This window comes from Brassica oleracea, chromosome C4 (assembly GCF_000695525.1).
Source record: "Brassica oleracea var. oleracea cultivar TO1000 chromosome C4, BOL, whole genome shotgun sequence".
Classification (NCBI taxonomy): Eukaryota; Viridiplantae; Streptophyta; class Magnoliopsida; order Brassicales; family Brassicaceae; genus Brassica; species Brassica oleracea.
In genome coordinates this window covers 2,931,578-2,954,292 of record NC_027751.1, presented here as the reverse complement: position 1 = coordinate 2,954,292, position 22,715 = coordinate 2,931,578, and the positions used below count along the sequence as shown (strand labels likewise).

The following is a 22,715-nucleotide window of genomic DNA, read 5'->3' as shown; positions in this document are numbered from 1 at the left end:
TATGTGAAAGGAACAACAAACTACGGTCTGTTCTTCAAGAGAGATGGGTCAAGGAGTGTCGTTGGTTATAGTGACAGCAGTCACAACATTGATCTCGATGACGGGAGGAGCACGTCAGGACATGCATTCTACTACGGTTCATCACTGATTACTTGGACGTCGCAGAAGCAGCAGACGGTTGCATTGTCATCATGCGAAGCAGAATTCATGGCAGCAACAGAAGCAGCGAAGCAAGCTATATGGATCAAGGAATTGTTGAGTGAGATACTAAGCAAAGAAGGCGAGAGAGTCAAGCTTAGGATCGACAACAAATCAGCCATTGCTCTAACCAAGAATCCAGTTTTCCATGGAAGGAGTAAGCATGTACTCAAGAAGTATCACTTCATTCGTGAGTGTGTGGAGAACGGGCATATCGAAGTGGAGCATGTGCCGGGTGTTGAGCAGAAGGCTGACATCCTTACCAAGCCATTAGCAAGGATTATGTTCAAGCAAATGAGGAGCTTAATCGGAGTTCAAGAAATTGATCTCCCTAATTCAAGTTGGAATTAAGGGGGTGAATGTTGGATAATTCCAAGCTTGTGGAAACTTAACATATTATTAGATGTTTAATATGTTAAGATAAACACAATAAGGAAACCTAGAAATAGGAAAATAAAAGTTTCTATTTAGGTTAGGTTTGTGTTTTCCATATCCCACATGTTAAAGGGAATTGTCTTTCATATAAATATAGGTCTAATGGAGAGGTGTTCCATATGATCTGAGAGAAACATATTGGGAGCTTTAGTTTTGAGTAGTTTCTAAAGCTAATAAGAAAAGTTGTTTTTATAACTCTTTGTGTTTCTAAGAGATTTGACTATGCCATAAAATTCTTACTGGCCAAAACACTTGTTTGTCTATTTTGCCTGTGAATTCGTACAATTATAAATTTCTCATCAGAATATTCTATCAAGTTTATTAAAAATATTAAGATTTTATGTGCACCAGTACAGTAGATATTTCAGGAATCATCATTGTACAAATTAGCAACACGTGAAAGTTGAAACCTTCTTGCAAGCATCTATCCCTGAATGGCTTAATCTTATGACAGAAGAAAAAAAATAGCGAGGTTAGAAAAAATCTCACACGGCAAACATGTTTCCATAACAACCCAACTCACTTTTGTTCTCTTTAAATTTCATCAGTTGTTTGTTATCTTACCATCCACAATTCAATACATGTGAACTTCTGGATTTATAATTAACACCAACGACCTTAAAGTCGAATTTCATATTGCAAAACTTCAATTATATAATCTCTGAACCAAAATCTTCTTCTTAGTTGAAAGGTTGACAAAAAATAGCACAAAGAAACCAAATATATTTAAAAGACAAAAAAAGTGGCTTTCATCTTCCATAAAGGTGCCAAAGTGGATCTTGGAGTATCGTGCTTAACTACACATGTCACGGCCTCACGGATATGGATCACTCTACCACATTTTCAACCTCCCACCAGCTATTATTATTTATTACACACTAATAAAGTGGACTGGACCTCCCTCAAATCAGGCTACGTTATGGGTCTTTAGTCTGTTACATATGGAAAGATAATGCCTAGACTAGAAATTGCTCAACATATCCGACTAGAATCGGAAACATACAAAAAGAGAATCCTTTTTTTTTAATTTATAACTACATTTTGACCCGCATTTTTAATGTAATTGTAATATAATTATCGACTTCAAAATAAATAAAAAGAGTTTTTCCTGCCATATATCTAAACGGAGTATTTTTAAAATGGCTTAACGTAGTTACCGGTAATCCGCGTTTTAATATTGTACTTATTTTGTTTATAAGTTTCAATTTAAAAAAATAAATAAAAAAAAAAGTATTTTGCCTCGTTTTTTCAACGCGTCAAATTATTTTATGGTTGAAAATAATGATAAAACTATAGTTTTATAATTTTTTTCTATTTTGAAAATGTTTGTCTATAATCTATGTTTAACTTCATATACATAATATATTCTAATTATTTTTAGGTGAGATAAAACTTTGGATCGTTAAGAAATTTTTAATATGTGGTAGATTTCATTTTTTCTTCTAGTTTAAAGTTAGTTAAGAATCACTTACTAGAAATGTATTTACTGTTTTATTAGAATTGTAAAAATATTCAGGTTTTGATTTAAGAGTAGAAACTGAACACTTATTTTGGAATGTGTAAAAAAAATTAATCGCATAATCTATACTATCATATATAATTTCAATATTGTTTTCATATAATAGAATTGATATGTGTTTGTGTTGCTCTTGCCTCTTTTGTTTGGATTTAGGGCCTGACTCGTTTCAAACGCAGCGGTTGCGGTTACGGGTGGTTACCGTTTCTAGCGGTTTTAAGAGATTTGTACGAGTAGTTCTGCGGTTAGAAATTGGTGCGTTTGCGGGATACTTATGACTAGTTAACTACCAAATGCACCAGCGGTTAAATAATTAAATTAACAATATTTACATTTTATATAATTATAAAAAATCAAAATCATAATATTATAATAAATATATAAATTATATTTAGAAAGTTATAGTTTTAAATTTTTAAAAAATATAGAAATATTTTTATTTTAAAATTTTATAATACTAATTAAAATATAGATATATTTTAGTATTTTATAATTCCAATTTAAATTTTTTATTGAATATTTTTATTTTTTTATTTATAATGTTTTTAAAAAATATATATCTTCATGCAACCGTCCGCAAACGATAACTGGAACGAGCTTTTGAATTTATGAGGTTTAGAGTGGTTTGAAGCGGTTTGAATAATTATTGTAAAATGCTAATAACTACTATCAACTTTTGCGGGGGATAGCAGAAATACTAGTCATACCCTTAATTAATTGAGATTGCACAAAAAAGTATAATAATTAAGTTTTGCTATAATCATATCTAAAGCCCATCCACTTTGTTAACTTTGATGACAATATATATATATATATACTAGGATAAGACATGCGTCTTCCGTAGTAAATTTATTTGTATATAGTATCGATAATTTTTTAATATATTTGATCATTTTATTATACATATACAATGTTTTTTGTTGTTATTATATAATTTGTCTCTGATTGACCAGATCAATTTTTGTTAAAATTATAGAACTAAACTATACTTAATATATCATGGATTGATCAAATTGGACATTAAACAAATTATGACAGAATTTTTTTTTTTCACCGAACACATTCTTGAAAAAAATGAACAGTATTGTTCTCACAGTTGAATTATTTTAATCTTTGTCTTTCATATGGTTTTGAAAGGTTTCAAATCAACCAATGAATTGATACATGTCATTTTAATGTTTTTAGTCGTATGCTTAAGGAAAACTTACATTTTTGTAATTTAAAGTTGTTTTAAAAAAATTAAAATATAACATATAAGGTTTCCTGATTTCTGTAATTTAAAGTAATTTTAAAAAAATTCAAAATATAACATATACGAAAAAATCTAATTTTTTATTATATGGTTAATTTGATTGTTTAATTTTTTTTAATAATATAAAATTAAACAAAAATGAAGAATGATGCAAAAATTATTATCAAATATTTATTATTCATAAACATTAACTGTCATATATATGTTAATCATATTAGGTAATTCCATAGCTTTTATTTAAGGAAAAAATACACACTTCTTATATTTTGGGTTAGTATAATGTTTTCTAGTAATTGGATTTGTATTAAGATTTTTTCAATTGATTCTTAAGTTCCCACGTAAGCTAAATTGACATTTTAATTAAGTGACATCTAAACAAAATATTTTTTTAATTAATACAAAATTAAAGTTACAACTTTTTAAATAATTTTCAATTAATATATATAGAATATAAACAAAGAAAGTAAAACAGAAAGTCTGTAAAAATGTAGTCTACGTAGTATCACACCTACAAAAAAAAAAGTGTGTTCAATCCAAATTATATGTGTTTAGGCAATTTAAAATTTATTGAATTATTGACATTTGGTTATTAAAGAATATTCTTTGTTCAAATCTTCCAAATATCTATTCAAGAAAATGTAGATAATTAATTTTTCTTACTATTTAAAATATTTCAGTGGCACACTTGTGGAATGTAAAGAAAAGACTGTTGTTTTAATAGTATTGATTTGTTACATTTCCAAAATAAAAACTCGTATTGGAATATGATATTTGTTCATTCAACGGCGAAAAGCATTGCCTTCAGCCTCAGTTCCACGCTGTGAATAAAAGCTTCTGCGACGCACACTTTCTTCAATGGTCGAGCTTCCACCTTTCTCAACTCCATACACACTTTTATTAGCCTCGTCCAAGAAGCTTTTGCCCAAAGAGTTTTTGTTCTTGCTAGCTTCCACTGCATCACTTTCATCAGCTTTCTTCAATCTTCTCCATCTCTGCTCCTCGTGCACCTCTGCGTCCATTTGCATTTGCTTGAATCTAGCAGCTCTCTCTTCCTCTGATAGTTTAGAGCCACCCTTCCGGCGTCTATTCTGGAATCCATTGTCCTCCCTCGAGGGGGGCTTGACATTGTCTAAATCCTCTGTTTTCCTTTTTCTGTCATCTTCACCATAACTCTTGAGATTTTCCCTTTCTAAACGGCTGCTGTAAGGAGAGTGGTTCCTATACTTCTCACTGGGTCGATCATCTCTACGTCTTTCTCTTCTCTTTGATTCATCATCCAACTCTGACCTCCGTCTCTCATAGTGCTTATCTTGACTTTCTCTTCTTTTGGACTCATCATCCAACTCTGACCTCCGTCTCTCATAGTGCTTATCTTGACTCTCTCTTCTTCTGGACTCATCCTCTAAGTCAGACCTTCGTCTCTCAGAGTGCTTATCACGACTTTCCCTCTCATAGTGTTTGTCATGATCCCCTGATGCTCTGTGATGACGTGATTTTCTTCCAGTCTCTTCGCCAGAATCTTCCCCCGAATCAGAATGGTGTCTGGATGAAGAATGCTTACGATGCTTACGCTTTTTCTTGTGCTCCTTTGCACCACCATCTTTACCCTTTCCCTTCTCCTCCACCTATAAACAAGAAAGTTATCCAACAGGTCAGTAGGTAAACGAGGCAACAACACAAACAACATCCAATACAATTTAAATTCAAAAACCCTGCAAGTAAAAGTAAAACTTACAGATTTTCGAATAAGAGCCATCTTGACAGGGTTGTTCTTGATTCTAGCAAGAGCTTCTTGCTCGCGCTGCCTGATGAGAAGCAAAGGGTCAGAGTGAAGCTTCCTCCAAGAATCATTCGCAGAGGGAGTCTTATCCTCAAACAACGCACCAGGAGCTGAAGGATCTGGCTTCTCACCAGCATTATTACCAGCTTCCGCAGCATTAGCTAAAGGCTGCTCTTCTCTCTGAAACGACACACCTGAACCACTCGCACTCCCTTTCCCAACAGCTAATCCTGAATCATACAGAAACTCTAACCTCTCTTGTCTCCTGCAAGAAGATACAAAAAAAAAAAAAATACGATTTTTAGAATGACCCACAACTCCAAATCACCAATTCTATCACAATCACTAAACGAATCACTAAGAATTACTCAAATCATAAAATACAATCTATAAACCCTAACCCTAATTCCGAAATTAGATCCAACCCAAATCGATTTGGATCACCGATTCTATTACAATCACTAAACGAATCAACAATAATATACAAGCTCTAGTCCCTAACCCTAACTCCGAAGTTAGATCCAGCCCAAATCGATTGGGATCGAGAGAAGAGAGGAAGGAGAAGAATAAGACTTACGGGATGAGACCGGCTTGTTCCTGGAGAGCGCGAAACTCAGAACGCTCCTTCTCCTGGACGATCTGTAGACGAAGCTCCTCGAGTTTTTTCTGCTCGGCCTCTTGTTTCTGCTCAGCCTTCCACACGTTCTCGATGTTACGGAGGCTCCCCGTATGCCATCCCTTCTTGTTCAAAAATTTCATCCCCATGATTGCTCCTCTTTCTCTTCTCTTTCTATCGCTTCAGAAGATTGTGATAACTTTCTCTTTCGTTTTGAAAATCGAAAATCTCTCCGGTGGTTGTAATTATTTGCTCCGCCCCCGCCGACTCAATTATGAAGAATGTGAGATTAAATCAGAGCCGTTCCCTTTTAATACGCGTGGTGATATCTCATCGGTAGAGTTTAAAGCCTCGTCTTAGTTAATGGGCCTGTTCTGGGCCTCTTGCGATACTTTTACAAAATTTAACTAATTGGTTCCGGCTTAGCTTGGTTAAGTCCAATATTCATTTCATCTTATTTCTATTTCTATACGATTACCAATGAACGACTTTCCTAAAAAAAAATCTCCATTCATAAAAATTAAATTTTTTCCTTTTCGTTTTTTACCATTCTTTTTCTATAGAGAAATAATGAACGAAGTTATTCCTGGTTAAATATAGGATGAAACAATCGTTTTTTTTTTTCATTCCTGCAATTTTATTTCTCTATGTTCCTTTTTTTTGTTTTTTTGTTTCTAGAATGATCACCGGTAGAATCCTAATAACTTGGTTACTTAGTCGAATACTAGAGAATCATTTCTTCTACAGAACTAATTAATTGGATCCGGCTTAGGTTGGTTAAGTCCAATCAATACTCGAGAATCACTGCTTCTACAGAATTTAAATCAATTTGGATCCGGTTTAGCTTGGTCAAAAGCAGTTCCATTACTTCTTTATTAATATGGTTACAATATAATGATCAGAACATATAGTCCCCATGTAAAACAAAACTTTTGCTCTATTTTTGAAGTTCACACTTCTTGTGCTGTTGTTGTTGAATAAGCTGACTCCTAAGATAACACTCCTCAATCTGCATAAGAGGAAGACACTTATTTAGACTTCAGCAACTGAAAAGAACAAAGGGTTATGTTAGATTCAATGTTTCAGGTTTATACATGAGCTGAATGTGTCTTCAGTAGTGTAACTCCACAATCTTGTACTGATGCCTTCTCTATGCTGCTTACTCTTGCTAGTTCAGATATCAAAGTCTCCATCTCTTGCGTCTGCAAAATGCATCAACACATGTTAATCCACATTCGAATTGTATTCATGTTCATGTTATGAGGTAGAGCCAAACACATAGTAGTTTGCTAACCTTAGGCAAAAGATGTCCAATGTTTTGCACAATGCCTTCAACGGACTTTGAAGCCCCAGTAAGTACTTCTGCTAACTCTTTAGTCTCAACCTGGTTTTGAGAAGCAAAAGTTGAAGTGGTTGTTAGTACAAGTTATGAAAAATAGGGAACAAGTTTATTATCATAGTTGTTCCGAACATTATAGACCTTGATATCAGCATCGAGCGGGAGCCGCAGTGAAGCATTCCGTAAAGCTTCAGATGTTTCTGATAATGAAGTTGAGTATTCATCTTCAATTGTTGTCCATTGTTCCAAATAAGGAATCTGCATAGAGTTCAAAGAGATTAGTCAACAATTCTCAATGAGTAAAAAAAAAAAAGTCTAATAAGCGAACTTACTTGAGACTCCACAATCTCCTTAACAGCTTTCACTCTCAACAATCTCTCCAGTTCTATTCGTTTCTCCTTTACAGATTCAGAGAGCTCTGACATTTTCAAACCAAGGGAGTGAAACATCATCTGCAATAAAAAGAGACATAAACCACATTCACTTTTGTGCCATTGGTGTTAATGTCAAAAATCATACTGATCTATCTACCAAACAGAACACACACTCACTTCTGAAACTGATTTTAATTTCAAATTCATACTGTAACAATAACCAATAGACTTGTCGAATAATCATCATTGATATGATTAGCTAAAGTATCAATCTTTTTGATTCTCAGAGTAGAAACTGACCTCAGCTTGTGCCTTCTGAGCTTGCGTTTTGACCTCAGCGTTCGCATTAGCGAATCTCCACTGCAAGTATCGGTTATGGAGAAGTTTCAGAGAATGTGCATCAGCTTGTTGCCCTGAAACTTTCTTCTGCTTCTTTATATCAGCCTGAGCCTTCGAGTTAGGTGCCACAGGAGGCAAAGACAACGAAGCTCTCGCGTCTCGAAACGACGACGGATCATCGCAAGAAGCACTCAGGGATCGCCTGAGAGGAGACGCGGCTTGACTGTTGACGGCCTTCTTCGCGTGGCTCCGAAACAGATCCGAGGCGCTGGATTTGTCTTCTTCACCGTCAGTGGAGGAGACCGATAGCCGGAGAAGCCTAGCCGCGGCGGAGGATGTAAGCAGACGCTGCTGGTTCAGTCTAGATCTAGACGGAGGCGGCAACGTCGGAGTGTCGAGACGGTGTTGGCCGTTCTCCTTCAACGGCTTGGATCGATTATTACTCTGCTGCTGGTTCTTCCGTCCGTCGTGGTGGATCGGAAACGGAGAGTCTAGGCTACGCGCCGTATCGGAGGGGCGGTGGTTCTCGTCGCCTTCCGCTAGCTTCAACTGCCGTCTCGACTTCTGAACGGAAACGGATCGGTGATTAAGGTGATGATGGTGCCTGGGAGTCGTTAGGTGGAGATCTCCGGCGGAGGAGGAGGAAGATGAAGATGAAGAGACCGGAGACATGAATCTCGAGCTGACTTCTCTCACTCTCGGACGCCGTGTAGACGGCGGAGGAGGAGGAGGAGCGGCAGCCACCGGTGCGATTGCTGCTGGTGTCGATGGGTGCTCTCGGCCGGTTCTCGCCTCCATTTACAATCGAATCACAAAAAAAAAAATCAAATCGGATTGAATCAAATTTCGTAACCCTAAATCGAAGAAGAAGAAGAAAGGGGGAAAAACGAAAACAGGTGGTTTTCAAAAATTATTGTTCATACAAAAAAAAAGAGGTAAGTAGCCGTTAAGGTAATGCTCACAAAGCACAACGTTTCTCTGGTCCGTTAAAGTTGTCATGATAGGATTTGTAATTAATTAATTGGTGGTTATTTCAATTAAGCATATAACGCCTGATTAATGTTGGTGGGCCTTTAAATAGTGGGCCCAATAAGGAGCGTCAAGCTACATGTGAGAGGTCGTTTAATGTAAATATTAAGTCGTATTGGGTTTGTTTTGCAATTTCCTAACCTTTGACTTTGAGTCAAATCAAAGAGAAGCCTTCATTGTAGCTCAGAAACAATGGAACTTTGAGTCGCATAGGTAATGAAACGGATGCTTTCTTTATGAATAAAACTTTATTGGCAAATCAATATGATAATGATGATAAATAACATGATATAAAACCATAATCCCAATATTTTTAAGAGACATTACAAAAGCCAAATCATGAAAGCCGTAGGAAACAGATGTTGTTTTCAAAGATCAGCAAAGACACTGAATATGTCACCGTTGATGTAGTCATTCTCAACCAAACTCACCAAATAGTAGCTGTTCTTGACCTCCTCGAGCAAGTTTCTTGAAGGGTCAGCTTCAGGGTACAAGTCAGCCCAGCTTCTTGACCAAGTCTCAAACGCTTCATCTTTCCACACTTTGAAGCTAGCCGGATCCACAATGGTTGGTTGAATGATCTCCTTAGCCGGGAAAACTCCCCAAGTAACAGCGTTCACATCGGACTGGGCAGTGTTGGATACCCAGTTCTCTCCTTTGTTGACGGCTATGTAAGTTATAGACGGCAAAGCTTTGCATTTTTCAACAACTGCATCTAACTTCTCCTTTGAGCAGAAGAACTCTAGGTAAGCCTTTTGGTATACATATCCACCAGGACCACCCCATCCTGCAAAACCACACAGAAGTGAAAAGGACATTGATGAGTCTTTGAGTTAGTTGCACTAGCAATGAGATTGGGAACTTATTGAGAGCTCACCAACAGTTGAGGAATCAGATCTCTCTGCGTTGACTGATGGTTGGCTATTGATGGTCAAGAAGCCTTTGGAGTTAATTTTCACCAGCTGCTCGTTTATGATCTTTGTCTCTGGCTGGAGTCCGTCCAGTTCAGACCATGGACTGCTTTTCAAGTTTCCAAGGCACAGCTCCTTGAATTTCTGTTACGTGACAATGCTAAATGTCTGAGTTATTTTCAGGTAAAAAGTGGAGGAGAAGACTATTGCAAGTAGTGAATGAAAGACATGTTCTACCTCCTGAATATCTTCAACGCTTTTCAGTGGGACAGCCCATTCTTGTTGAAGCTTCTTGTCACGTGATCGTGGACGTGAGAACTAACAAACAACAAAAAGCCATTTAGTCCACCAGAGAAGCTCACAAGAAGATGTTACATTTTTAACAATCTTCAACAACTACATAATATGCAATGAAACACTATAGTACCTGATGATCAGTGAGTGCACCATATGAGGCACTGCGTGAATCACCCCACCTGCCTTGTGGAAAGTCTTCCCAGCCCTTGGTTCTAGAAATGTAGCTCTTCGGACGGTTTGCCCTTCAAAAAGATTTATGTTCTCTATCGATTAAGATCTGTGGCTATGGTATAATCAGAACAAGAGAGAAACTAAGTGTGTGGTTACCAGAAAATGGGGCGCACATCTTCCTTAGTACGGAAAACATTTGCTGGGCGTCTCCACGGTAAAGAACGAGAGATTTTGGACTCATCAATCATACCAAGATTCTGCAAACATCGGCACAATCGTTAGGATACTCCAGTAGTATCACTAACAGGTAGTAGTTGAAAAATGAGGACCAACCATCAATATAGCAAGAGCTGATTTCTCCATGTTCAATGTGTAGAGATGAAGAGACTTGGTTCCATGAGCCAAGATCTTTCTGCACATCTCTGTTCCAAGGTGGATACCATAGGCTTTCACAGCTTCCTCATTGTCCTGGATAGGCTCCAATGCAGCCATAACCTCAGCTGGTATCTACATTAAGGAACAAAAACATTAAGATCTACCGTTAACATGTGACTCTCACCATCACACTAGCTCTGAAAACAATAAACTAAGGAACCTTAAATACACTTGTTTATAATAAGCTTTCAGACATACAGTAACTTCAAGGTTATTACAGTAGGAGTCTCAATACATACCTTGGTCTTACAAAAACCAGTCATACGCAAGAACCCTTTGTAGTTATTAATAGGCATGATCCCAGGAACAATAGGACACTTAATCCCAATTTGCCGACAATCATTCACAAACTTAAGGAAAACATCAGTATCATAGAACAGCTGAGTAACAATCAGATCAGCTCCAGCATCAACCTGTTCCAAAAAAAAGATCCAAACTCAAAAAAAAAAAAAAACCTTTACAAAAGTAAATCAACCAGTAGTAACAAAAAAAAAGAAGACAAGACCTTTCTCTTCAAGTACTCAAGATCACTCTGGTAAGCTTCATCAGAAGCAAGCCCATTCTCACCAATAACATCAGGATGAGCCTCTGCATTTCAAAATCGCTCAGAACACAATAACACACCGACAAGAAAAAAAGAGAGCAACCATACCAGGATAACCAGCGACAGTGATCCCAAAGTAATCACCATACTTCCCTCTAACATGATTCACAAGATCCAAAGCACAACCAAGCCCTCCTTCAACCTTAACGAACTTATCATGACCATGAGGAGGATCACCTCTAAGCGCAAGCACGTTCTGAATCCCATTAGCTCTAATCGTCTCAAGCGCGTGGTCTATCTTCTCAACCGGCATGTTAGTGCAGGTGAGATGCATCATGCTCTCCACACAGACAACGTTCTGCATCCTGGAAGCTATGTCGAGGGTGAGATCAGCAGTGGACCCGCCAGCTCCCCAAGTGATGTCGCAGAAAGTGGGGCCGTAGGCGACCATACGGTCCATACGTTCGAAGAGGTTGTCGACTCCATCTTCGGTTTTGGGAGGGAAGAACTCGAAGGAGAAGGCTGTTTTGCCTTCGTCGGCTAGGGACTGGATCTTGTCTATCACCTTCATGATCTTCTTCCTGCTTGTTTGGGACAAGTTATGCTTCTTCTTGTGCTCAATGCTTTATAGTAACAAGGCAAGAAGTTAGGTATAATTCGATTCACTGACTATTAATATTAACTTTTAAATCATACGAGATGAGTTTATTACCAACTACGAAGTAGTAGTCAAGTAGTGTCGCTGTCTTTCGCCAACCCCTGCTTTAAAGTTGGTGACGCCAGAACCACTCACTTCACCACCTACCACGCAAAGCAAGTCGTCAGGTTTTAATCTCAAAAAACCAAACTGATTTAGATTTTTCAAACCGTCTTATAAGGCTTCTGTCGGCGCCGACACAGTAGCACTTGCTGCACTTGCTAACTATTAGCGGTCTGTTACTTCATTAGCTGTTGAACCTCACAGACTTTCTCATTAATTGTATACAGTTTGAGCTGTTACAAACAAGCTCAAAGCAAATTTTAACGAAGTATGCCAAAACATTAGAAGGTAAAGCAGTCTTTGATTACAACAAGAGTACATGCAATAATGTCATACATATACATCACAAAGTTCTCGCAAGACTATCGTTCATCAACATCTTGAGATGCTGAAGAAAAATAAGGAATGTAGAAGAAATTACAAATATGGTTTATGTATAATCTTACAAACATTACATTCTGGTATGACACAGGTCAAGTTAGATGCAACAAACAAGGCCACTGCACCAATAGCTTTCTCAACTTTTTTCTCCAAAGAAATCTGCAGAGAAGAACTATTTTAATACTCCATGCTGCTGGTAATTCTAATGTTATGTTAATATAGAAAAAATCAACCAAAAGAGATTTTAAATCACCTTAAAAGAAACTATTAGTCAGATAAAATCTCCCAATCTTCTTCTTTGGACATGTCGATAAACTCAGTAGCACCATCCTCAAACATCACCTGGACCCAAGTTATTAAAAAGGTTAACAGAGGTCTTAAATTAAGAATGCGTTTGCTAAAGGTGAGAACAAGTATTGGCTTTGATGGAAACATACCGCGTGCTTTCTTGTAACCGCATCAAAGTTTCGAATGATGCAAAAACACCTGCAAAAAAAGAAAAAAAACCCAGTAATTCATTAGAAAAAAATACATAGCATGAGTCAGTAAAAACTAATCTGAAAGTCAAAAGCAAGTGTAAGTATACCTATCACTCCTGGTGCGAGATAACCTGAGCACCAGACCAATGCAGTTATGAGGGCATGGCTGCTCTTGCTTAAGTTTGTTCCATGGCTTTCCTGGATAAACGAACATCCAAAACATACTAAGCTCCAATAGCAAATAGAGCAGAAACAAAACAAAAAATATCAATACTTACCTTCATCATGTTCATGTATAGCTCCATTTTGATGCACCTACCCAAAAAATAAGAGAGATTAAGTCTCTGGACCTCATAACACACAAAATCTCAGTGAGTTAAACTATTCAATGGCAAAGACAGAATCTAAGTAATACCTCAGGAAGTGTCTGGGCTACTTCGGATACCACTACTTTAAGAGCTTCATCCGAGGGTAATTTAGGTTTTGGTTTCACCCCAAGCTTCCTTCTGCAACCTGTGGCTCCACAATGGCAGTCTTGATCTGCACCAAACTGAACAAACCTGCTCTAGTCTCATTAGTATCACAAGTTAACAACTCAACAAGTTATACAAACTTGAAAATTATGAAATTAACTTCATTCAATCAACTAGAGAAAACATAAGCTATGATCTTACTGATAGTCATAAGTCAGATGCTCTCCCTTCTTTATGTCACAGGTTGCAAATATGCCGATTCTTGTCTCGCCATCAATGATCCTAATAGCAAGCAAAAGAACAACCAAGTTATGACTTTGCTCAAACATACATAAGCAATGAAGGTGACAAGAAATAAACCATTTCTGCATCTGCGTATTGGGGCAGCAACTATGATTGATGTATCTCGACTTGTTTCCCTTATGAGTGGCATCAATCACCATGTCTCTGTTTATCTCACACAGATAGAAATTCGTCTCTCCACGGTGTTTCATCTTCCAAAGCCTCTCTTCACAAGTCTTATCATCTATAACTATATCCACCCAAAGGTTTGAAGAATGAGAAGACAACATCAATAAAACAGGTTCCAATAAATTCATCAGAGAGACAAAAACATCAAAGAGTCATCACAACATTTACCTTCTCCTACGTATTCAATGATAAACTCTCCTTGTTGAATCTCTTCTTCTGCTACAATCCCTGATCCGCATTTATCAGTCTACAAGAAACAAATGATATTAACAAACCAACAACAACAAAGCCTTTAATCCTAAGGAAGATATTCATACATTTACCTGAATCAACTTCAACTTCTTGACATACCGGTGCTGGAACGGCTTATTGTTACACTCAATCCCACACTTGCAACTGGAAGAACAGCTCGAGAACAGCATCCTAACACAAAGATTGAATATACATAAAAATGGTGTAAATGCTCTTTACATAGTTCAAGAAAGTTACTGAAGCATACATACCCACAATGGCAGTTACTACCACACACGGTTGAAGAAGAAGAGTCAGGGGACAAGGAACAAGAACAGAATATTCCATCATCCTCAACCCTCTTCTTGATTTTCTTCGTCAAGTATGTATCTTTTAAACTAGCTAAAGAGTACAACAATTCAAATCACAAACCAAAATTGAATTTTTCAAAAGACTTGAGAAAGGATACTGCGCTTGATGAAGATGTAAGGAGTTGGTTTCCCTTTGTTCAACCAATCAGGCAACTCGAACTCCTCTTCTGCTTCTCCAATCTGCTTCAGCAACTTGTTGAACACTTGTCCTATGTGGTTCCTGTCGGAAATCTGAGCAAAAACATCTCCAAAATTTCAAACATTTATGAAAATAGACTTACATGAAGATTACATTAAGAAAAGCAGATTCTTTTCAAACAAGCCAACCTTCTTCGAGGCAGGCATGTCCAGAGATTTCGAGTAACGCCAAGATTTGAACTTCTAACTATCTATCAACTGAATCGAACAACCAGGAGCAAAGATTACGATGAAAGATTCGAAATTTCGAAACTCTGACTAAGTTAATTGTGGTGGTGGTTGTTGAAGATGAAGAAAGAAGAAGAAGAGGAAGTAACGATGGCGGATCTGAGAGAGTAAGAAGAAGACGAACGAAGGAAGAGAATGAGCGGCAGTTCTTTTTTTTTAACTATTTACTACCAACTTTGATGATTGCGTATCTTCTGTAAATGGTAAAAACTGTAAATTTCAGTAATTGAGAAACAAGACCGTTGACCACGCTCGTCTTGGGCTTTTATGGGCCTTTTTAAAAGCCCAATCTAGTAGCAATATTGTTGCGGTGTCGTAATCACCACATTTATGTGCTGCTAATTATAATTATTGCTATAGCAATTGTGCAACTGTATTATTCCCAAGAATTAGGAAACCCAAAATTGGCAAAACTATATTATAATTATTTTTCTATGATAATCATAAGTTTTTATTTTGATTAATTATATAATCCTCGAGTAACAATGATAACCCTGATTATGTGAAAACTAATTTATAAATTAAATAAAGGCATCATAAGAGCTTGAAGAAGTAGAGAGAGAGATTCAGTAGCAATATTGTTGCGTTATGTGTTGGATAATTACATAACTCGCTGTCGTAATCACATTTATATTTGATGCTAATCCCTTATTTTATTTATTTTTTTGCAATTGGGCAACTGTATTATTCACGGGAAACCTTAAAATAGCAAAACTATATTATAATTATTTTCTAGGATTTATACAAAAATAAATTAATGGGCAACCGAGAGGGCGAATTCTACCCAAGAGAGGGTTAAGACAAGGAGACCCCCTCTCACCCTTTTTGTTTATCATGTGTACGGAGGCATTGATCTCACTTCTAAAAGGAGCGGAAGCAGAGAAGAAGATTATGGGTCTTCGTGTTGCTAGGGCTAGCCCAAGGATCTCTCATCTTCTTTTTGCCGACGACAGTCTCTTCTTCTGTAAGGCGGAATTAAGCTAATGCAAGGAGATCATGGACATTCTAGACATATATGGAAAGGCATCAAGACAACGACTAAATGCTTCAAAATCATTGATGTTTTTCGGAAATCAAGTGGAGTATTCTCGGAAGCAAGACATAAAAGCTGCCTTAGGTTTTTCATCAGAAGGCGGGATGGGGATGTATCTTGGAATACCAGAACAAATCGGTGGTTCGAAGATGAAAGTGTTCTCATTTGTACAAGATCGGTTCAATGGACGAGTCAACACGTGGTCATCAAGACTCCTTTCTAAAGGAGGAAAAGAAGTTCAAGTCAAATCTGTGGCTCAAGCAGTTCTAACATTTGTGATGTCGTGTTACTTGCTCCCACAAGGCATTACCGATAAATTAAGGAGTACTACGTCTAATTTTTGGTGGAGCTCAAAACAAAGCAGCAGAGGTTTACATTGGATAGCATGGGACGAGATCTGTACCCCCAAAGATTCAGGGGGGGTTAGGATTTCGAGATCTTCATGATTTCAATATAGCGCTTCTTGCAAAACAATTGTGGAGACTAATTCATTATCCGAACCCTTTACTAGCACGTGTTCTAAAAGGGAGATACTATAATCCCACTTCTCCATTAGAAGATCGGCGTACATACTCACCATCATATGGATGGCGTAGTATTATGGCAGCAAGACCTCTACTCATACTGGGTCTACGGAAGACAATTGGAACGGGACAAGATACGAGGGTTTGGAGTGAGTCTTGGGTTCCAGATGAAGTGGCTCGACCACCTAGACCTGCTGACCATATTGTATACCGACTACCCCAACTCCTTGTTCAGTCCTTTATTAGGAATGATACCAAGGAGTGGGATACACAGTTTTTACGGGGGTTTTTTCACCCAGATGATATCCCTTTGATACTTGGGCTGAAACCCTCTTGCTCTCGGGCTCCGGATGGATATGTTTGGAACCACACAAAATCAGGAGTTTATTCTGTTAAAACCGGATATGACCTACTCCGATCGACCAAGTTGAATCTTTCACAAGGAGTTATAGAACCAAGTATCACAGGCCTACAAAGCCATGTGTGGAAGATAAAGGCCCCGAGCAAGATGAAGCATTTTTTGTGGCAAGCTATCTCGGGCTGTGTGGCGACGGCAGAAAGGCTCATGTATAGACACATGGGCACCGATAGGAGTTGTCCTAGATGTGCTGGTCCAGTGGAGTCGATTAATCATCTTCTTTTTGAATGCCCCCCGCCCTTCAGGTTTGGGCTTTATCGGACTATCCGTCCCTTCCGGGTTACTTCCCGAGTATATCCATATATCAAAACATGAACTTCCTATTTTGGAAGAGAAAAGAGGTGGCTCCTTTGAGACCACAATTCGATACCTTCCCATGGATTTGTTGGTACATTTGGAACGCGAGAAACGACAAACTTTTTAATGGGAAGGACGTATCCCCAATCGATATTCTCCAACACGCGTCTCTTGAGGCAGAATGTTGGAGAAAAGCAAATGAAAAGGAGGAAGCAAATGAGGATCAGGACGATTCCCCTACTACAGAGATTGAGACAGTGCCCCCTTGGATCTCCGGAATCCCTACATGTCAAATTGATGCATCATGGATCAGTAATGGCAGTGTTAGTGGCTTAGGGTGGAGTCTTAAGGACCAAATAGGCTCAGAATACTTCGGATTAAGGGCTTGTCACAGGAGACTCTCAGCTTTGCATGCTGAGATGGAAGGTTTACTTTGGGCAGCCTCTTGTATGAGAAACAGAAGGATAACATCGATACGGTTCGAGACGGACTGTTCGGACTTAGTGGATATGACAGAAAACCCGATGGATTGGCCAACATTTACGGCAGAGATCGAGGCTTTCCAGAGGCTACATGAGGATTTTGAAGATGTGAGTCTGTCTCATATTCCTCGGAGTCGGAATGGTCGGGCAGATGCGTTAGCAAAGAATGCAAGGACCAGAGGCTACTTATTTTCCCATATAGATCAGACCCGGACAGATGGAGATGCTCTCAGGAGAATCGGCTCGTCTGTTCTCCACTTGATCTAGCTTAGATGGATAGATGATAAAAAAAAAAAAAATAATAATAATAATAAATTAATCGCAAATCTTTATTTTTTATTTTTGATTATTTATAATCCTGGAGTAACAATGATAACCCTGATTATGTGAAAGCTAATTTATAAATCAAATAAAGGCGTCATTAAAAAATCTAATCAGAGCTTGGAAGAAGTAGAGAGAGATTCTCAGATTGTGTCCCAAAGGAGACAAGACACACGTTCGCCTTAGTTGTCCGTTGTAAAGGTATCTTCGACGGGACTCAGAAGCAAGAAGACACAACACGAAACCGATCTTCTTCTCTTTCTTCTTACCCTCGTTGGTGGTTGTTTGATCCATCCATCTCTCAGGTGATGATCCTTTTGCTTCCTGCTAATTATTCGGAGTTGTGAAGAGTTAGTTCCTAACCTAGATTAGATGACAAAATCGTTTACTATTTAGCTCTGTCAATTTGTGTTTTTATTACATGAATCGTTTTCAATTACTTAAAAGTCTGAATCTTTATTCTGTATTTTGTGATTTTCTGAATAATTTCTTTAATTAGGAGGGTATGCATGTTGAACTTGAATGCCTATTATGTCTCTAATGAACCCCTAAGCCCTCTTAATATACATGTGGATTAAGAATGTTTTAAAGACATGATTCTAGAAGCTTATATAGCTCATCTTTGTTTTCCTTCTACTTGTAGTGTGTGTTGATGTCTTTTATGCTTTCTTTGTTTCAGATAAGGTTCCTCAGGGTTTAGCGTTTGCTTCTATGAGACGGACACGTTGCAACTGTTGCTTCATGTCTAGGTAATGAAGGCTTTAACTGATAGATTTGTTCCTCAACAACGTTCTCCATCACCCCCAACACCTCTAGTTTCATCAGATTCAGAACATAGTGATAATAAGTGTACCTTGTGGTCGACTTCTTCCTCAGTTTCTCAACCGTATAGGGAGTCGTCTTCAACTTCGGGGCGTAAGCAACTTTGCGCTGCTACTTGGACATCACTTGTAAAGAAAGTCTCTATGGCGAGCGGTGCGATCAAGAGGTTCCAGGACCGTGTTTTAGGACCAAACAGGATTGGTCTTCCCAGCACAACAAGCGACTTTTGGCTACTAGGCGTCTGTTATAAATTATCCGAGGATGAAGAAACAGATGATGGCAGCGTAGTGGCTGCATTGAAACAAGATTTTTCTTCGAGAATACTGATGACATATCGTAAAGGTTTGTACTATATATTCAACTTACAAACTCAAGCCAAGTTTATTGCAGAATATTCACCGTTTTATTTTTTTTACAGGCTTTGAACCTATCAAGGACACAAGTTACACCAGCGATGTAAACTGGGGTTGCATGATCCGGAGCAGTCAGATGCTTTTTGCTCAGGCGTTGCTGTTCCATAGACTGGGGAGGTCTTGGAGGAACAACAAGTCCGAGGTTAGTTCAGTGCGGCCTGAGCAGGAGTACTTGGAGACGCTGGAACCTTTTGGTGATTCAGAGGCTTCGGCTTTCTCTATTCACAATCTTATACAAGTTGGAGAGTCTTATGGTCTCGCTGCTGGGTCATGGGTGGGACCGTATGCTATTTGCCGGTCGTGGGAGTCGTTAGCGTGCAAGAAGAGGAAACAAAGTGATTCGCTTCCTATGGCTATTCATATAGTTTCTGGTAGCGAAGATGGGGAGAGAGGTGGTGCTCCAGTTCTATGTATAGAAGATGTGATCAAGTCTTGTGTGGAGTTCTCGAGAGGAGAGGATGAGTGGGCACCGCTTCTGCTCTTGGTCCCGTTGGTTCTCGGTCTTGACAGAGTGAATCCCAGGTACATTCCATCTCTCAAAGCCACGTTTACTTTCCCTCAAAGCCTTGGAGTTTTGGGTGGAAAGCCAGGTGCTTCGACTTACATAGTTGGCGTTCAAGACGACAATGGTTTCTACCTTGATCCGCATGATGTTCAGCAGGTGGTCACAGTGAACAAGGAGACTCTAGATGTTGACACGTCATCATATCATTGCAAGTGAGTTTTCATCATTCTATCTATCTATTCACTTGACCAGTTCTCTTCAGAATCTTAAGTGTGCCTTACTCTGCATCAGTGTGCTTCGTTACGTTCCTTTGGAATCACTTGACCCATCACTAGCTCTAGGATTCTATTGCCCCGACAAAGCTGACTTCGATGACTTGTGTCTCCGAGCATCGACACTAGCTGAGGAATCAAAAGGTGCTCCGTTGTTCACCGTGACTCAAACCCACAGCTTGATCAGCCACCACAGCAGCTGCGAGTTTGTTGAAGATACAGGGGAAGAACATGGAGAAGATGACTGGCAATTGCTCTGATCATCAAAATTCAAAAAAAACATTTTACAATTCTTTTCCTTCAGACAAGATCACAAGTACAATGGTTATCTTTAGAATCTTCAGACCAGATCACAAAGACAATGTTGTACTTTAATAACACTTTTAATCAAAAGCAGTTTGTGGTTTCATCATATCTATTAAAATTTTCAGACATAGATTGAAGCATGTGAGAATGGTTGAGTAGAGAAACCAAAAGGAATCTCATGGACACGGCTCCATTTTTCCGACGTCTTCCTCATCATCGTTCCTCTACCTTCGCTCTCACTCCCCCCGCCAATCATCACCACCGCTTCACCTCCTAAACTTCCTCCATAAACCGAGCTTCCGGTGACGGGAAGCTGCATACTTTCAAGATCAAGTCTCCATTTTCCTGACTCGTCTTCAGTCTCCCACCGTCTCTTACTGTCAGTGAAACACCATAACTTAGAGGAGGAGCCTCTGATCTCTCCGGCGACGCGGCCTCTACGGCATGTATCCGGAAACGGCCACACGTTTTCGATTCTTGACCAGGAGTCTGTTACAGGATCGTACACTTCTCCGTCGGAGCGGAACCTCCCTTGAGACTCTGTTCCATAACCGCTCAAAACGCAGAATCCTAGCTCCATCCCAACGGTATAACTGTCAAATAAGTGGGCCGATAATGGGCCGTCCTTGTCAAAATGTAAATGGGCTATTTTGGGGCCCATGGCGAGTCCTTGACACTCGTCTCTTCCTTCCGTCATCGGAGTAAGCATCAACCACTCGTCTTTCTCCACGTCGTAGACCTCCGCTGATCGCAAAGCGTTCTTCTGATCGTCGTGTCCTCCGGCGACGTACACTTTCGTCGAGCCGACGGTGGCGCAGGCGAAGAAGGAGCGCGCTTCGTTCATAGACGCTCCTTTTCTCCACCTCCTTCCGCTTCCTTCTCCGGCGAGTTCGATGACGTAGACGTCCTTCACCGGCTGTAGCGTCTCCAGATCCCACCCGCCGATGAGGAGAATCTTCCCGGCGGCCTGAACCGCGACGCACTCGCAGAAAAGCGGGATCTGCTGATCTGGAAACGCGACGCGGTTCCACGTGGACATAGTAGCGTTGTAAACGCTCAACCCAAACCGTGGCGTCCCCGAAACGCGCGGTGACTCATCATCCTCCACTTCTTTGTCACCCAGTAATGTCTCTCCAACCGCTTTGGACGCTGGATTTGGCGGCGTAAGCGGTTGAACCAAACAAAGGAGCAGCTCTGCTTTGCCGCATCTCTGCCGCTCTTTGGTCAACGAAGAGTCAGAGAGTAAGCTGCGCCAAGAACGGCTAACAGACTTCATATCGTACTGGAACCGGTGCGGTACTCTGACCAGACACTCGATAGCTAACTCAGACGGTAAACCGGGAATCAAACCGTGAGATTTGTGAATACCTTTTGAAACGTCACCAGCTCTCTTTTTCGACATTACTATACTTTGTTAGAGAAGAAACAAAGAGGGTTGAGTTTGAATTGAGCTTAACAAACACTGAAGAAGATGGGAGTTTACTTTGAGCGTGTTTGAAGTTACACGAAGGTGGCAAAGCCTTTATATAAGGGAAGGAGGAGGACGATAGAGTCGTGGTTTAAAACTACGCGACGGTTCGGTTTATACTTTTCCAATTTTAGCAGCTTCATGTACTCTTTTTTTTTTTTGGTTAAAAAAAACAAAAAAAATGGTGTTCTTAACTATTTGCTGAGAATTCAAACATTGTAAATAGATTCTTCCAATGCGAATCAAACCCGGATGGCGGAAGTTACAGCCACGACCTCTTTACCAATTACCACTGGGCCAACTCGACATTGGTATCTTCATGTACTTGATAGTTTTAGTGGATTAGATAAAAAATATATATTATATTATTCATATTTTTGGTGAAATTATAGGAATATATTTACATAAAAATAGTCTATGTTGTAACATTAGGTAACTTTTTTAGGTTAAGTAAAGTTAGGTAAAGTTGATTGTATAATATTCATCAGTTGATACTGTCCCACTATATGTTTTACGCTTCTACTGTTGAGATAAGCTTGACGATAGCTTGAGAGTCAAGCAACCTATTCCTAGTTAGTTTATGATCTTAGAGATAAGGATCATAATATATTGTTTGTGTTACAATTAGGAATAGGAAAATATAATGTCTCTATATAAAGCAATGTCGAGTATGACATATGCTACGAATTGTGTGTGATTGAAAGCTTTAGTTTTTGAGTTATTTTTCTAAAGCAATAAAGAAAAGCGTTCTTTATATTCTGATTCCGAGTTCTATAATTGGTATCAGAGCGTTCGATACCTGGAAACACGAATCGTGAACAACTGGCATCACAAAAACCAACGACTGAAACGATGGCTGACATCAAAGACGATCCAGATACGACCACCAAGGGGACATGACCCTCTTCGATAAAATTTCCGATGCTAACCACCTCAAATTACACTGTTTGGGCCATGAAGATGAAGATTGCGTTGAAGGTCAACAAGGTCTGGGAAGCTATCGACCCCGGCAACAAACATGAAGAA

At 39.0% G+C, this 22,715-nt stretch overlaps 6 protein-coding genes across 8 annotated transcripts; 1 reads left to right on the top strand and 5 right to left on the bottom strand.

The window, feature by feature from the left end:
- Positions 1-4,094: 4,094 nt before the first annotated feature.
- LOC106336606 (pre-mRNA-splicing factor CWC25 homolog) lies at positions 4,095-6,071 on the bottom strand. The gene is made up of 3 exons (XM_013775479.1): positions 5,759-6,071; positions 5,137-5,446; positions 4,095-5,026 (listed from the first exon to the last, which is right to left on the bottom strand). Exons 1-3 carry the CDS (start codon positions 5,944-5,946, stop codon positions 4,181-4,183), a joined length of 1,344 nt encoding a protein of 447 aa, XP_013630933.1. The 5' UTR covers positions 5,947-6,071; the 3' UTR covers positions 4,095-4,180.
- A 568-nt stretch (positions 6,072-6,639) lies between these two features.
- LOC106340281 (protein ENDOSPERM DEFECTIVE 1-like) lies at positions 6,640-8,766 on the bottom strand. Its single transcript, XM_013779156.1, has 6 exons — positions 7,811-8,766; positions 7,469-7,588; positions 7,278-7,394; positions 7,092-7,181; positions 6,892-6,999; positions 6,640-6,806 (listed from the first exon to the last, which is right to left on the bottom strand). Exons 1-6 carry the CDS (start codon positions 8,645-8,647, stop codon positions 6,735-6,737), a joined length of 1,344 nt encoding a protein of 447 aa, XP_013634610.1. The 5' UTR covers positions 8,648-8,766; the 3' UTR covers positions 6,640-6,734.
- A 383-nt stretch (positions 8,767-9,149) lies between these two features.
- Positions 9,150-12,061, bottom strand: LOC106343061 (methylenetetrahydrofolate reductase 2). Of its 2 annotated transcripts, XM_013782187.1 has the most exons (10): positions 11,949-12,061; positions 11,345-11,859; positions 11,198-11,280; positions 10,932-11,105; positions 10,591-10,764; positions 10,414-10,514; positions 10,217-10,328; positions 10,027-10,107; positions 9,756-9,933; positions 9,150-9,665 (listed from the first exon to the last, which is right to left on the bottom strand). In XM_013782187.1, exons 2-10 carry the CDS (start codon positions 11,805-11,807, stop codon positions 9,247-9,249), a joined length of 1,785 nt encoding a protein of 594 aa, XP_013637641.1. In that variant the 5' UTR covers positions 11,808-11,859; positions 11,949-12,061; the 3' UTR covers positions 9,150-9,246. The 2 variants fall into 2 exon arrangements, with proteins under 2 accessions (XP_013637641.1, XP_013637640.1); XM_013782186.1 differs by lacking the exon at positions 11,949-12,061 and having other exon boundaries at positions 11,345-11,896.
- A 216-nt stretch (positions 12,062-12,277) lies between these two features.
- Positions 12,278-14,874, bottom strand: LOC106339348 (histone-lysine N-methyltransferase ASHH3; the record flags this gene model as incomplete). Its single annotated transcript, XM_013778140.1, is given in 13 exon segments — positions 12,278-12,536; positions 12,631-12,719; positions 12,815-12,863; positions 12,964-13,054; positions 13,135-13,171; positions 13,272-13,416; positions 13,531-13,611; positions 13,690-13,861; positions 13,969-14,047; positions 14,124-14,223; positions 14,304-14,421; positions 14,501-14,633; positions 14,730-14,874. Coding segments are annotated over 12 exon segments (1,098 nt in total). The 3' UTR covers positions 12,278-12,536; positions 12,631-12,644.
- A 3,123-nt stretch (positions 14,875-17,997) lies between these two features.
- On the top strand, positions 17,998-20,329 carry LOC106342699 (cysteine protease ATG4a-like). Of its 2 annotated transcripts, XM_013781703.1 has the most exons (5): positions 18,000-18,208; positions 18,583-18,652; positions 18,780-19,067; positions 19,144-19,855; positions 19,935-20,329. In XM_013781703.1, exons 3-5 carry the CDS (start codon positions 18,869-18,871, stop codon positions 20,173-20,175), a joined length of 1,152 nt encoding a protein of 383 aa, XP_013637157.1. In that variant the 5' UTR covers positions 18,000-18,208; positions 18,583-18,652; positions 18,780-18,868; the 3' UTR covers positions 20,176-20,329. The 2 variants fall into 2 exon arrangements, with proteins under 2 accessions (XP_013637156.1, XP_013637157.1); XM_013781702.1 differs by having other exon boundaries at positions 17,998-18,208; positions 18,583-19,067.
- LOC106342700 (F-box/kelch-repeat protein At2g44130-like) lies at positions 20,185-21,803 on the bottom strand. Its single transcript, XM_013781704.1, has one exon. It carries the CDS (start codon positions 21,621-21,623, stop codon positions 20,343-20,345), a length of 1,281 nt encoding a protein of 426 aa, XP_013637158.1. The 5' UTR covers positions 21,624-21,803; the 3' UTR covers positions 20,185-20,342.
- Positions 21,804-22,715: the final 912 nt, after the last annotated feature.